This window comes from Octopus bimaculoides, chromosome 3, assembly GCF_046866305.1.
Source record: "Octopus bimaculoides isolate indiv1 chromosome 3, ASM4686630v1, whole genome shotgun sequence".
Classification (NCBI taxonomy): Eukaryota; Metazoa; Mollusca; class Cephalopoda; order Octopoda; family Octopodidae; genus Octopus; species Octopus bimaculoides.
Genome location: NC_142930.1, coordinates 75,332,184 through 75,348,119, shown reverse-complemented (window position 1 = coordinate 75,348,119; position 15,936 = coordinate 75,332,184). Strand labels below are relative to the sequence as shown.

Below are 15,936 nucleotides of genomic sequence, written 5' to 3'. Positions count from 1 at the left end.
GGAAAGAGCTTCAAGTCGATGGAGAAAGTTATTGTTTATGACTGTCTTTATCACCTTTGCGATGTCAGAAGAGTAATAGATCAATAACTGCCAGGGTTAAGTAGAAACCAAGCAATTATCCATTTTGTGTTACAATAATTTAGTCGGAGTAGAAAGGCTATCTTATGTAACCTATAGGACTTTCCAAACTGGTGAGGTTGTTGCAGCTGAAAATTAGCTGCAAGTTGATGCCCCTGAGAAAGAAATGTGCGCAGAGAGAGAATTCCAGAAGGCGAAGGCTAGGTTCTTTATGAAAAAGAAAAAAAAAACTAGCAGTAGTGAGAACCAACTGAGATAACGGATGGATATATGGTGTGTGTGATGGGGAGGGAGTAAGTCAGGTGTACTTTGACGGAGATGGTACTTTAGAAGAAAGGTCGTAGTTAATGGGGGGGGGGGGGAGAAAGAATGAGAAGAAACAACAACTATGTCGACTTGAGGTTGTAGGGTACTGTGAGTAGTTGGATATTATTTGAAGGTGTAGTTCAGAATGTTAGTATATTCCAGGCTACCTAGTTTGTTGACATTTTCACTGAATAAATTTTACATCATATATAAAGATTCGTTAGCCAACAAAACCTGGCTAACAAAGTTAGGTTTTGTTGAAAAAAAAGAAAGAAAATCAATTAGTTTATGGAGTAGTTCCAGGTTATAAGATTTTCTCCGATATACTTTAATGAAAACATCTAACAGCTGCAGATGTAGAACTTCGTAACAATAACATTGGTTACGTATGCAAACTTACCGAGTTGACAGACGGTCCACTGTTCAGTTAGGAATAAATATTACATAAAACTTAATTTATAACTTTTAACCACGTTTAGATTAAAGCATTTTAAAACTGTATTTTAAGCTTAATATTTGTTTAAAATAAGATGAATATTAATTGATAACATGTTATAAAGAAAACGCACTGCGGAACATTGTGAAGAAATCTATTGATTTTTGTATGACACCGTTGTTATTTACTTCGGAGCTTAATACAGTTTCTGTAGTCTGTCTCCTCGCCGATTCTCAGTCACCGATCACCACCACACACGCTATTGCTACCATTACTATAATGTAATTGTTTAGAAAGTGACAACCGTATTTGTGTACAATAACCTCCCCAGCAACAGCAGAAGAACATGGCTTCGCCGTCGTTTGAATACTTTCGATCCTCTTTCGACAATGTGTTTCAGATACTTCCACAGGGTCACGAAAAAGCACTGAAGAAGGCCCTGTACAACACAGCGGCCAACTTCTTCGTTATATTCGCTAGTTTGGTATTAGTGGCTGTCTATTTTGTCCTACAGGCCTTTCTCAGACCCTTACTATGGGCTGTATTATGTGGAACTTTCTTATATCCATTCAAACGAACATTGACCAGTGTCTTGAGGAGTTGGCTTCAGGGATTACATGAGTCCGGTACCCCTTTTGCCGCCGGAGTGGTCCTTATTCCGATCAAATCTGTCAATGACATTTCTGAAATTATCAGCAATACTTTAATAAAACATTTCAAGCTAATTATAGTTGGAGCTGTTGGATTACCCTGCCTGAATTTGTTGTACTATTTTGGACCGATCGATTCTATCTTTTCATGGATTTACAATTTTTTTTCCTTTCTGTACAATGTCATCCAGTGTTTTAGTTCTGGTTGGGTGAGTGTCTTTCTATCTTTCTTATTAGCATTTTCTGTCGATCATTCCAGCGTCTGTTCAACCGTGTCAACTGTCAAGTGAATAAGAGGAGTGTCAGTAGCTATCGTTACTCTATGTAACATTTGATACCAGTCTTTGTCAGTCGTTTACACACATATATCTATATATATTGATTTGGTTATTAACATCTCAAGGCGATATATTAAATCGCAGTTGTAGTCGTCTGTTTGTGACTAAGTTAAGTGTGTGTATGGGGTCCTATATTCGAACATGCATCAAATAGAAAAATATTCTAGTTCTTGAATTATTTATTCTATGTCGTCATTAAGAAGGTAATTTATGACTTAAATAGAAACAAAATCCGGTTCCACCGTATCTGTGTTTATATTACTGAGGTATATGACTCATTCAAACCAAAAACTCGATAGCTAGCAAGAATCTTTTCATGTCTTTTTGTTTATTCATTTATAACGGCCGTCTGCTTCTGCACGTGAATACTTTTTACTCAATAGAATATGTATATATTTTGTTTACCTTAAAATCTCTGACTTTCATTTACATTTTCCCATCCCCCCCCCCCTCATATACGTGTGTCTTTATGATATTGTAAATATATTATGCATGTGACGATATGAAAAAAAATCGATATTATAGTTACATCTTTATTTATTTAGTTACTTAAAATCTGATTGGGTTTTTTCATCTATTCTTCACATTTTTATTGTTCCTTTTCATAGTTTGATAACTTTTCACAAGTTGTGGATGTTTGAAACCTCTAGTTTACCTTGTATGGAGTTGTACTTCAAACGAAGCACACCTTGACCTAGGAAGAAATATGATCTTCAGGAAATAGTTCTACCAAAATTAGACGTAACACTTTTTGCCAGTGGAGGACTTCCTTCCTTTTATTTCTTCTAGAAACATCATGTCATTTTCTACATCTAATAGGATTATTCCACAATTTACAATTATAATTGTTAGTAGTCTGTAAAAGGCTTCCTTTTTTTTCTTTTGTTTGAGACTTGAAAAAAGTTTAGTATCTGTCGTAATATAAAGCTACTTTATCCATCCTTATAACTTTTACGCCTTGGTATACACACACATATACTCTTTATTGTAGTATATTCATGTTATATATATATATATATATATATATGTATGTATATATATATTTATACTGTACATATGCATATATCTCTCTCTCCATATATATACATATATATTTTATTCTTTTACTTGTTTCAGTCAAATGACTGGGGCCATGCTGGAGCACCACCTTGAATATATATATATATATATATATATATTTGAATGTATGTGTGTGTGTGTATATATATATATATATTTATATACATACAGAGAGAGAGAGAGAGAGAGAGAGAGAGGGGCAGACAGACAGATAGACTGCAATTTCTCCTGTTTGTTCCACCTGGTGAAATAACATCACAGATACTTTGCCCCAAGCAGAAACTACAGGAACTACTTTAAAATCTTGCAAATTCTTCTGATGGTGACTGTATCTTCAGCAGGTATCTCAGGGTCACAAGTATTTCACTCTTTACTCTGTATGCTTCTCCTGAGTACTGCATTAAGGAATGAATTAGTCTTTGTCTTCAGAAGCGTTTCATCTGCAGTCTGTCAACCACAAATAAGCACTTTGAACAGGTCTCATCTACTTTGGTTATCTTTGTAACAGCAGTCTTCTGTTATTTGGGTTCTGAATCAATGATATGCTACTAATAACACACTGATCTTACCAGGAAACAGTAGCAGCCAACTTCAATGGGGAATGCCATCCTTTAACAAGGATCTCATTAACCAAATCAGATGGTGAAAGATGTTGAATTTGCCCTCCCAGAGTACTGTGAGTTCAGTCATGATGATTGTTTTGAGCTGAAAAGAAAAACCATGTCTATTTGGAGCAATGTTACCACAACCCCTTCCAGAAAGAAGTGTCTACCTTTCAGATCTACTTGCATCACCCAGTCTGAGGCTTGATGCGAAATAGAAAATGGCTCTCCGCAGCTGCTTTTGTCTAAGGACTCTTATTACTTTCCCTTAGGACTCTGATATCTTTTAGTGATACCCTTAGCTTGTTGACCTTAACTCTCTGCAGGTTTGTTCATTTGGTAATTTTTCTAAGGACTTTATGCCTTCACTTTTATTAGCCTTTTCCCAGTGTTTCTAGGGTATCAGGTCAGAATGTGCTTCAGGGTGCAGTGAATTACTCCATACTGTTTGCAGGATAGGCTTTTGCCTCAAATTTTAGGGTTATTTTGGGTTGGTAAGAGGTCAGCAACAGTGCATTGGAAGCGGTAAAGACCCCCTTCAGTCATGAATGACCATGGGATTGCACCTAGAAAGTTACTCTCCAAGGTACAAGTCCAGGCAAGGTTGTTTATGGAAGACCAGCAGTCGCCCATGCATACCGGCCTCCCCTCCCCACGCCACTTGTTACCCAAGGGAAAAGCAAAGGCTGATACAGCTTGGCACAAGTGATGTCGCAACTCATTTCTACAGCTGAGTGAACTGGAGCAATAGGAAATAAAGTGTCTTGCTCAAGAATACAACACACAGCCTAGTCCGGGAATCAAACTCACTACCCCATGATTGTGAGCCCAATGCTCTAACCACTGAGCTATGCACCTTTACAATAGGAAGAAGGACAGCTTTACTTATAGAGTACCCTCCAGGACAGTGGTCACTTGAGTGACTGATCAACTGTATCCAATATACCTAGTAAGCAAGCCCTACCATATTCACATGGTGATTGTTTTCTGTTGTCTCTTGGACCCTCAGCACTATGAGCTCTCTCATAGATATCTATGACATCTGTGGACATCACCACAAATGGTTTGATGGAATTCCAACCCATCTGCAGAGATGTTGTTCAAAGATGTCATATATTTCATACATCAGCTGCAGTCATGAGTTTATGTAGCAACCTATGAACTGACCTGATAAGCCTGATCCCTCTGTCTCTTTTATCCAATCATCTGCTTGTTTCTCTGCTTAAATGTACCATCTCTTCCAGTAAAGGAGGAATTATACCACATTACTTGGGTTCTCCTCAATGGCTGGTATAACCCCACTTTGAACTTGGAGCCAGAACATGCTAGCTACATTCCCACTCCTGATCAACAAGCTTTTTGACGTCTTTGGTTTCGATTGCATCCTGGTCTATGGTTACCAAGTGCCTTCAGGATCTACTTTGCCTGTACATAGGTTGAAGCAGTTTTGGTTAGAAGGCTCTCAGTGGTGGTTGGCAGATGCCAGATTTCATTATTGGCCCTCTGGATTCTTTCCATGCTGCTGTTACATGCAGATTCATTGCCAAGACAAATATGTACAAGATTATAATTTTTCCAGATTCTACTGAGTTGTGAAATAGGTAGTGTGGAACTGAACTTGAAGTAGCTGGCAATCATTCCCCTAAATTTTGTGGGAAGTATGATAGTGTTCCATAGCTGTATTGATGATGTGAGGGATTGAGCTGTATGCAGTGGTCAAGTAAAGTCAGACTATTGTTAGATTACTTTTTATCTTCTTGACCTTTCAGATCAGATGGTTTAGCACAACTGTGTGTTCCAAATATCTAAAGATGTGTGGGGCAATTAGATGTATTAATACATTTATTCCCCAACATGTAGATCATCTTTTAGAGTAAGACTGAGAAGATCTTATTTGTAATACTCAGGCAAGAAATGGTTTGGAACAGGTTAATCTCGGAGGAATCGGCTCACTTCAGTGTGATTCAGCTATCGGCTCCTTACCAGAATGAAGGGATGATGCCTGTTGCCCATACTTTCTGCAAAAGTTCTCATAGCTTGGAAAGTAGCATTGGGCATGTCTTCTTACCATTTGGAATAGAAGCTGATCGAAATACCCATTCAACATCTTGGGCTTCTATCCATTCTGACTTGACCTTTGGTTGTGCCCTTAATGCTCATCACCTAAGTAATGTCGCTATGGCTCTCTTTAAGGAATTCGTTCACAACTCCATAGATATATTGCTTGTCCTAATAGTGTTTTGTTAATCTTCTATAGGTCCTTCATAAATTGATCTCACTTATCTGCACAGTTGCTCCCAGAGTCCTATAGTCAAGTCTTTTATGCTTTAACATTTGTGCTTTTAAATTGCTTATTGAGAATCTTAATTTCTCTCCTCAGATGCAAGATCTTTCACTCCCTCCTGTTGAGTTGCTTTCCAGCTGCATCCTTCCTCTTTTTGGTACCAAAGTATTCCTTGGGCATGTTGAAGACATTTGCTATCAAACACTCAATTTTCCTTTTAAGTGACCCTGTTAATGTAACTTGCAAGAGCTTGTGAAGGCCCTGGATTAGTTTATACCATGCTTTGTTGACATTCAGTGGGGAACATTTCACTCTCTTTTTTTGAAATTTGGGTGTTTTAGGTAACATTATAACAGCGTTGCCTGTGGTTTTGAGGTGAAATAACTACTGAGTGGTCTCTTGCTCTAAATGAAATCCTCCAGCATCTCACTGGGTATCTCCACTCTGCACTGCATCTTTTTTCCCCCACCCTTCACAGTTGTCTTGGATCAATCTGTCTTTACATTCTTCAAACCTTCCCACAATGGTACTTAACTTTCAACACTTTCCCCAGATGTGTAACTTGGGGACGTTATCTCATTGTCCATGTGTATTCTTTGGTCACTGAAATTGTAGAAAGTCTCTCATTGTCCTCTTCTTGAGAGGACTGTTTCTTAATAATAAAAATAGATATAACATACATCTACCTATATGCATATGTGTGTGTGTGTAGAGAGAAAGAAATGAGTAGTCAGGTCCTTTAATGGAGGTGCCATAATCTCAACCCAGCTCTGAGTAACTGTAGTAGCAGTAGAAAAAGCCAGAGAAAAACGGCAGTGTGTTTGTGGATTTGAGAGGTCAGGGCATGTCTGTAAGTAGCTTTATGCCAATTAGTCAAGTGACCCTTTTCTAGATGTGGTCCAGGATGTCTCTGTGTGCATAAGCAGCTGCAGTAACATCCCAGATGTTGAGAGCAGCACGCCGTTGTGGTAGCCAAAATATTTTCTGGGTCTGAATAGAAAGGCCAGTTTTATGATAAAGTTGTGTATTTGTATGAGAGATCCTAACTAATAGTGAAGCCTTGCATTTGAAACAGTTGTAAGGGCTTTTGTGCTGCTCATATTTAAGAGTGAAGATGAAGAGCAATGACTTTTCTTGATATATTCTGTGATTTTTGACTCTTGGTATGTGCAGTTATTGTTTTCATTGTTGAAAGAAACCAGACTAGAATGAATCCGTTGGAGAATGTTTTCAAGATCCTTTTTCATGGTGTTAGTGTGAATTTGGAGCTCAAAGTGTTTGTACTGCACGAAACTGATGCTTAGATATGGAAGTTTAGGAAGGAATGAAAAGTTAGGGTAGCATCTGTGTAAGAGTGGGCATAGCTGGAGATGACAGCAAGTAGAAAGACTGTTAGAGACATAACCCAGTCCTGGGGCAGGATACACTAGAGCTGATCCTTGGAGCACTAGAACTGATCTCTTTAGATTTCATATACTGTGGGTAAGGGAGAGCATCATCAGCCCAGCACAAATTATGTGTGTGTGTGTATCATCATTATTTAATGTTTGCCTTCCATGCTGGCATGAGTTGGACGGTTTGACAGGAGCCACCCAAGTAGAAGACTACCCCAGGCTATTGTGTCTGTTTTGGCATGATTTTTACTATTGAAACAGGAACCTATATGTCTGTGGCTTTAGATTGAAATTTACAAATTTAAAAGGTATTAACTCTTTATTTATTGATTTATGGCAAAAATGAATTTCATGTCAATGATTACCATAAAAAACTACACCAATATACCAAATATGAAATCAGTTGGCACAAAAATTGAAGAAATTGAAACGTGGCAGCCAAGCAACACTGTTGCTCTCTTACTGCTTGCTTACCAATAAAAAAAAAATCTGTTTCTTCCATCATAATTGAACTTTTACTCTCATTCAGTTATGAGGATTGTCTCTTGTGAGCCACAAAGTGACAACACTAGTGTGGTGTGATGATGAAAGCATTCAGTACACTATGTAAGTGGTTTATAGATTGAATTGAACAGTGACAACGCATGGTTTAAGAGGGCTCTTTAGCCTTGCCAAGGGAAATATAACATCTATAGTACTGGTGTTAGAAAAAGAAAATGCACCAAACAATTTAGGCTATCAGCTAATGAGATTTTCTTACAGAAGACAGAATATTATAATGTCACTTTAGCTAGGGTAGGATATACTGAAAACTGTCATATTTCTGAAGGAAATACAAAATACCCAAAGACAGTGGATTATATTTGCAAGAACATAAATGTAATAAATGTCAAGGTAATATAAATCATTATAAAGGTGACAAGGTAGTAGAATTGTTACTGTACCAGAAAAATGTTTAGTGGTATTTCTTCCAACTTTATGTTCAAATGCCACCAAGATCAACTTTGCCTTTCAACCTTTCAGGGTCAATAAAATAAGTACTAGTTGACTACAGGGTCAATTTACTTGACTTACACCTACCCCAAAATCGCTGGCCTTGTGCCAAAATTTGAAACCAATATGAATCATTATAATAGACATGGGAAATAGGATTCCTTTGTGAGTAATGAAAATTACATTTGCTTATTCCACTACTCTTAATTTAGTAGGTATTATAGCAGTTATTAACAGTTAGAAACTGAATGCTATTAGAAATAGTGATGCTACATTTATTAATTCAGACTGTGTAGAGAAATCTGGGTCTGTTACAAATAATGCACATCTATCTGGTACAAAATTGGTGATGATAATAATATAGCAATAACCTTATCACTTTTAGAATAAATAAGGCCTTTTGTAGTTACATATCTAACAGATGATAAATATCCTTTGGATAATTAATGCTTGAGGAATAATTTAATATATAGAATGCATGGTTAAAACACCTCAGAATGTTCATTATTAGATAGGGCTTATTGCTTTGAATTTCAAGGCCAGGCTACAGAGCTATATTCATTTTTTTTTAAATACAAAAGAAAAGAAAACTTCACTTTGTTGGTGAAGTTCATCTAGGATCTAGGATCTCAAAGGGCAGAATATTGACAACTCCATTTCATGGTCTATTGTAGGTAGTGCTCTTCCTTACAGAGGGAGCAGTAATAGCTGTCATTTGTGCTTCATAGAGGCACTGGAAATTATCAAATGTATAGTATCTAATTAATTGATAAGCATAACATATTATTAATTTGTTGTTCACTCTTATTTAATAAGATGTTTTAAAAATTTCCACACAAAAGTTCCACATTAATAACTTATCTATGTTCTATTCTCATGGATTCTGCCAACCCCAAATTGAATTTGTAACATCGCAAGTACATCTCATATGTAACATCGCAAGTACTCATTTCTTAAATAATCTGTCATCCAATCCTTAACTATAATGCTTAATTTAATTTAGTTTAACTGTAGTAAACCTAATATTATATAGAATTGCCTATAGAAGCAAGCAATAATTTATTATATACATTCAGTAAAAAGCCTCCCCCCCCCATTCTTTCTTTTATCCATTACTTTTAAATCTCTTCTTTGTATTAACATATCTGGATACTTTCTTTCCATTACTGTGATTGGAGCAATGAAAATATAGTAGTAAATTCCATTTTTCTCCATATTCCCTGTACTAGCATACTTTTAAACTTGATGACATCTTGGGAAGTTTATACAAAGTCAAAGAAGGCAATTTGATATGTGAGTTATCTAGAATCTCCATCAATGGAATTATCTTGATAGGAGAATACTTGAAGCTTCTAATTCTGATGCTATGCAACTCCACTTCCACAACAGAATATTTTGTTGGAAACTCAATATCTGCCATAATAATTTTAATGTCTAACAAGAAGGGTGGAGAGAAAACTGTTTAATTAATTAATTGTTGAATAAAATAATATAAATTAATATGCACAAATCAATGTTTATAGGGAGGAAATAGTTCCTCTACCTATTCTAAACAATCACAACCTTAAATAAAGTTATGCAGCAACATTGTAATATTTTGTCTGATTGCTTGCTATTATATTCTGTAGTGGAGATGCGTAGCTTAGTGGTTAAGGTGTTAGACTCATGATTGTAAGACTGTGGTTTTGATTCCTGGACCAGGCAATGCATTCCTCATAACTGAATCTTTGTTTGTTGAAGTGATGAGAGAGTCTACCACACCACTACAATTGAGCAAAACACTTCATTTCACATTGCTCCAGTCCACTTGTCTGGCAAAAGTTAGTAATCCAGCAACAGACTGGCATCTCATCCAGGTGGGAAATTTATATACCATGGAAACCAGGTTAGCATGACTTGAGAAAGTAACTTTATTATATTCTATGATAAATGGACCAACTAATTGATTATTGAATCTTCTCAGATTTGCAGTTCATATTGATCACCCTATAGATTTAACCTATACAGATTCCTATTATGCTTACCTGACATTCTTTTAGCCAAGTTTTTCACATTGTGTTTTGACACTGAGGTATTCATTTGAATTTCCTTTAATTCCTGCTTTCCATCACTAAACACTACATATATATGTGCATGCGTATCTTTAACTTGTACTTGTTTCAATCATTGAACTGCAACCATGCTAGGGCACCACTTTGAAGGATTAAGTTGAATTAATCAACCCCAGTACTTATTTTTTAAATCTGGTATTTATTCTATCAGTCTCTTTTGCAGAACCATTAAGTCATAGAGCTGTGAACAAACCACTAATACTTTTTCCTAACCTAATTTTAAAAAATACACACACCTGCAGACTTGTGTGTGCACTCATGTGTACATAAGTTCATACATATGCTGATACACATGCATCACATACATGCACACTCTGCTCTCCCTCTCTCTCTCTCCTTCTCTCCCCCTTCTCTCTCTCTTTCTCTTACATACATCTATCTATAAATCAATCAGTCAGGCAATCAATATATGTGGACATTTGTTTATAACTGAAGAAAAACATACTTCCTATATAGAGAAACTGAAACTTGCCACCGAAGAAAAAATGCAGTAGCACTGGTGGAGAGCATCTTCAAACGCAGTCACTGCATGCAAAACTGCCACGCCCATGTGGACCTGTACAGCCACAGCAGATACTGCATCACCACCAGCAGCTGACAAAAAATTCTTCAGGTGCAGATCCATGGTTGTTTGAGACTGACGGATGCCATAAAGATATTTTATTACATGCTATAGATTGATGTTGTTGATGATTTACACAATTGAAGAGTACTGGTGTCACAATATATAAATAAAACTATTCTAAAGACACTGAAATATGATTAGTTATTGAAAGTTGATTTGTTGCAAAAAAGTAAATAAATAATAAATATTAGAAAATGCATCACAAATTCAGCTGTTCAGTTGTCATACTCAAAACACATGATGTATTCATCTTTTCACATGAGAATATTTATAATATTTTTGTGTCTTCTATAAAACACTTTAAAACAAGGAATATGGCTATTAGTAATGAAGGTTTTGCGTTGATGAATGATTGCATTTTATTTTCTATTATGTGACCATCTTTCAGGATATTGAAAATCTATTAGGTGGGAACTAAACTGTTCTAGCCAGTTTGTAATTGGAAATTCCTCAATAAATGCCAACAATAGTGTCTGCCTGAATAATTCAACAATTTCAGTCTTTTGTTAAATATTGCAAAATATAGGATTTTACACTTCTCAGAGAGAAAAAGATCACACCTCCCAGAGCATTTATTGCTGGGGATGTATGTTCTATAAAAACCAATTGATTTTATAATTGTTGATGTTATCATCCATTAGATTTCAGATATATTTAGTGAGGTGATAAGACATCGTTTTGAATGTTTGAGAGCATACATATGTCAGAATCTGTTTTAAAGGGATTTTCAATAAACTACATATAGTTTTTTTTCTTTCAGTTATTTGCAAGAGAGATCTTAGCTCGATAAATAGTACTTCAGAAAAACACATACTATTGAACGGTCAAATATTACAGTTTTTGAAATTACAAAGAGGAAGGGATATTTGAAAGTTTGTAATGGAAAGTTTTCTTCTGTCTATACTATCTATGGAAGTACAGAAGTTTTTTGTGCAAATGAAGCTCACCTTAATGTTATTTCTATTAAAGATCTAATGATATCTATAGATCACCAGGAAATATCTAAGTATAAGATTTCAGAAAATCCTGGACTTATTAGACCAAACATTTAAACTATATGGAGGATTTTGTGATATTTTATTCCCTATTTTCATGCTTATGAGTTTAGTTTTGTAAAGTAGTGAGGCCTTAGTTTGGGAATTCCAGGTGTGTGGAACCACCTTTTAACTGCTATTGTTCCCAGATCTACTCTAATCTGAAGCTGTATCACCAGTTAGGGTTCCAGCTATGGGTTAATTAGGATATCATGGAATTGCTTCCAGATGGCCATTTAGAGACACTCCAATGAACCCAAGGCAGATAAGTCCTTTCAGCTCTTTAGCTCTTCATCTAAGAGAAGGTAATTCCATACAACTCCTGCATCCTGGTGATACTTGTTGCACCAGATCAGTACAAGCTTGAAGGGTGATAGAGCAGGTTTGACTTTGCACAAACCATGCTCTCTATAATAATATTCCTCATAGCTGAATCTTTATTTGTTGAAGTAATGAGAGAGTCCACCACACTACTACAATTCTTTGAAGTCACTGTGTTTTAATGTATCATTATAATAATGAATACTATTATGATTACAGGATTCTTTATTAGAAGACAAGCTGGATGTATGCTTACTTATATTATTAATAATATTTTAAGGATTATTGAATGATGGTTGGAATTTATAAATATACTAGCAGTATAACCCAACGTTGTCCGGGTGTGAGTTATTACGTCATCTACGATAAGTCTTGCTAGGTGAAAATTATCTAAGAAAGAAAGCCTTACAATGAAAAAACCCTTATGATGTAAATATGTTCATAATTCAAAAGACGATGAAATTAATAGGGAAAGTCTGAAGGCTGTTTTGTGTAACGTTATTAAGTGTACGTAAATTTCATCCGTCTAATTGGCTATACAAATGCTTGTGCAAAGCAACTTTTTGCGCTGCCTTGATTATACATAGCAGGGTAATTCCTTTTCGTAGGAGGTAGGACGGCAATTTCTGATGAAGCAATTGCTGGCGATCTGTTGCTACACAGTTCTGCCAGAATTCTATCAGATTGGGCAGTAGATGATGATGCACAGTTTTGCATTATGTTCAAAGTAACTTCTGGAATGTGGTGAATTGCTGCAGTCTGTTGCTGTCTCTTTAAACCGGTTGCTTTCTTTCCCCAGCAAGCTCTCTTGTTTGGAGGTATAATCTATGTACATATTAAACAGAACAACAAAAGTTATAACAGATGGGAGGGTCGGTAGTTTTCACATTTCGGTGATTTTTCAGATTAACACCCGCACGATTACATAACCCTAACCCTAAAACCGTAACCGTAAGACTAACCCTCACCGTAACCCTAAAACAAAAACCATAACCCTAACACCCTAGTGAAAATCGTGCGGGTGTTAATCTGAATAATATAATAATGACCTCTGCAGATCAAACTCCCAACCCACAACTAAGTCTTAGGTGTATATACATATGAGCAACACACACACACATACACACTAAATAAAAAAATGTTAGTAAGTACAGAACTTCAGCATTATATATTAAGATGGGCAACACACACACACACACTAAATAAAAAAAAATGACAGGTATTTGTATGTATGTGTGTATTAATGTGTATTCTGTGTCTATATATGGTAGTAAGTAAATGCGTTTTAAGAAAGATATTAAAAAAATTCAGTTTGTAAGGAATAAATGTTTGACTGTCGATCGTATTTGGAAGAGAATGACAGATATTTGTATGTATGAGTGTGTGAGTTCAAATTCCGCCGAAGTTGACTTTGCCTTTCATCCTTTCAGGGTCTAAAAAATAAGTACCAGTTGAACACAGGGGTCAATATAATCGACTATTCTCCACCTGCTCGAAGCCGCCGTTGTGTGAAAAATTTTAAATAATAATAATAATGACCTCTGCCGATCAAACTCCCAACCCACAACTAAGTCTTAAGTGTATATATATATATGGGCAACACACACACTAAATAAAAAAGATGTTAATAATTAAGTGTTTTCAAAAAGATTGTTAAATTTTCAGATTAACACCCGTACGATTTTCACTACAGTGTTAGGGTTAGGTAGGTAATGATGCGGGTGTTAATCTCAAGATTTACGAAAAGATTTTCAAAAAAAACTCAGTTTGTAGGGAATAAATGTTTGTTAATCGTATTTGAGAAAGATGTCTCGCTGGTAAATGACGGTGTTAGAAATGGAAAGTAAACTTATAATTCCCGCCAATTAGAATGAGGTCATTGGTAACCATAGGTACATATATATGTGTGTATTTACGTATGATTGTCAGTGTGTCTGTCTATTTGACTCTCCCTCTCCTTCGTTTGTCTGTCATTGCAGTATCGAAATGTGATTTGATACTGAAATAGTTTTTTTTTCTCTCCTTCCTTTCTTTTTGTATTTGTTGTTGAAGTTTTCGTAAAGGTTCGTAAGAGGAAGTAGGAGTTGAAAGGATTTGTATTAGAAAGAGGAAATTAGATTTTATTAGGGAGAAAATGTTTACTGCTGTAGTTTTATGGATTTTATTCATTATTACGAAATTTTTGGAGTGAAAAAATGACGCAGTGACCTAACAAATTGTATTTAGAATATTAATTGCGATTGTTTAATCGAAGAAATTTTGAATTGTGTAAATGTATGAATTTTAAACATACACACACACAGAGTAGATTTGCCTTTTATAGTATAGATATACATTATTTAATAAACACAATATGTTTTTATGTGCTACTATTAATTTCATGTGCTGAGAGCATGCCAGACAGTATTTTTAACACATCTGGTGTCCTAGCACAATCTTCAGGCACTGCTCACATGGCATAACAAACTAAAAATGAGATGGTAAGATGAGAGAAAAGGTGAGAAAGATGTATTCTTTTTCATTTTCTGGTTTTTCAACCATCCACCTTTTATAACTACTTCTTTCTCACTTTTTTTTGCTTTTGCTCTCATCCTATATGAGCAGTGCCTGATGATTGTGTTAAAAATGCTGATGTATTAAAAAATGCTGTCTAGGATGCTCTCAGTACATGAAACTAATAGTTGCACATAAAAATATATATTGTGTTTATTATTTATTTATTTATTAGATAGTATTTATCTCTCACTAGATATGTTTCCGTTAGATGGGATACAAATATATAACCACGCAGTGCAAATAATGCAATGCAATGTGTTGCCTTTCATATATATGTTTATGTATGTATGTACATGTGTATGTGAGTATATATATATGAGTTTGTGTATGAATGTATATATGTTTCTCTTCAAGATTTAAGTTCTTAGGATTCAAACCAGACATTAACAAACTGACAAGGTTTATTCATTTAAATCAAGAGTTTCATAGATTTTTAAATATGTTATTGTGTGCATATATCTAGCTGTATGGGTGGATGCACATGCACTATGTTTCTTTTGCATATGAGTGTGTGACTATTCTTCATGTTTATATACACGCATGCCATACGTAATATGTGACTGTGTGTATGAGAGAATGCTGAACAGTTCCTGGCTTTGGGTAAAAGAAAATACTGGAGGATCAGTTAATTATGATTTTATTCAACATATTCCGCTCTCAGATTCATACACTTATTGCAGTGGTCTTTCACTTTTTCTAAACCCTGTAAAAGAACTTAAAAGGTTAGCTTCCAACCAGGCCTTTCACAATACCCTCAAAGCCAGGAACTTTTCAGCACCCCCTCGTGCATGTTCACTCCATGAAACTCAGATGGAAAACCTTTGGAATGTTTTATGAGTCTTTCTGGTACCATTAACTGATTTGAATTGGAGGATGCAAATCAATTTGATTCTGGAAATACTGTGGTTTTGGTTTCTTGGAAAACCCTAGTATTTCTAGGTATTTAAGTAAATCTGTTATGTAGTCCAGTGCACCTAGGATAATAGATACAAATTAGAATCTATATCCTAGACACAAGAGCTGTAAGGTCTATAGTAGTTTACTATAGATGTTCGTTTTCTCCACAACATAAGATGAGACATTCACATTTGCTAAGTAGTTGATTTCTACAATATATTGGTGTGTGCATGTATTTTATGTATGTGCATG

At 35.5% G+C, this 15,936-nt stretch overlaps 1 protein-coding gene across 15 annotated transcripts in view; it reads left to right on the top strand.

Annotated features, from left to right (window-relative positions):
* The first annotated feature begins 1,006 nt into the window (after positions 1 to 1,006).
* LOC106883961 (transmembrane protein 245) overlaps positions 1,007 to 15,936 on the top strand; it is a 501,684-nt gene continuing 486,754 nt past the window's right edge. For all 15 annotated transcript variants that reach the window (XR_016241093.1, XR_016241092.1, XM_089349237.1 and 12 more), the window contains exon 1: positions 1,007 to 1,679. Coding sequence is in view for 13 of the 15 variants with exons in the window: in XM_089349237.1 (XP_089205363.1) it covers positions 1,167 to 1,679 (513 nt within the window). In the remaining 2 variants the exon portion in view is untranslated. The remainder of the gene's footprint in view (positions 1,680 to 15,936) is intronic.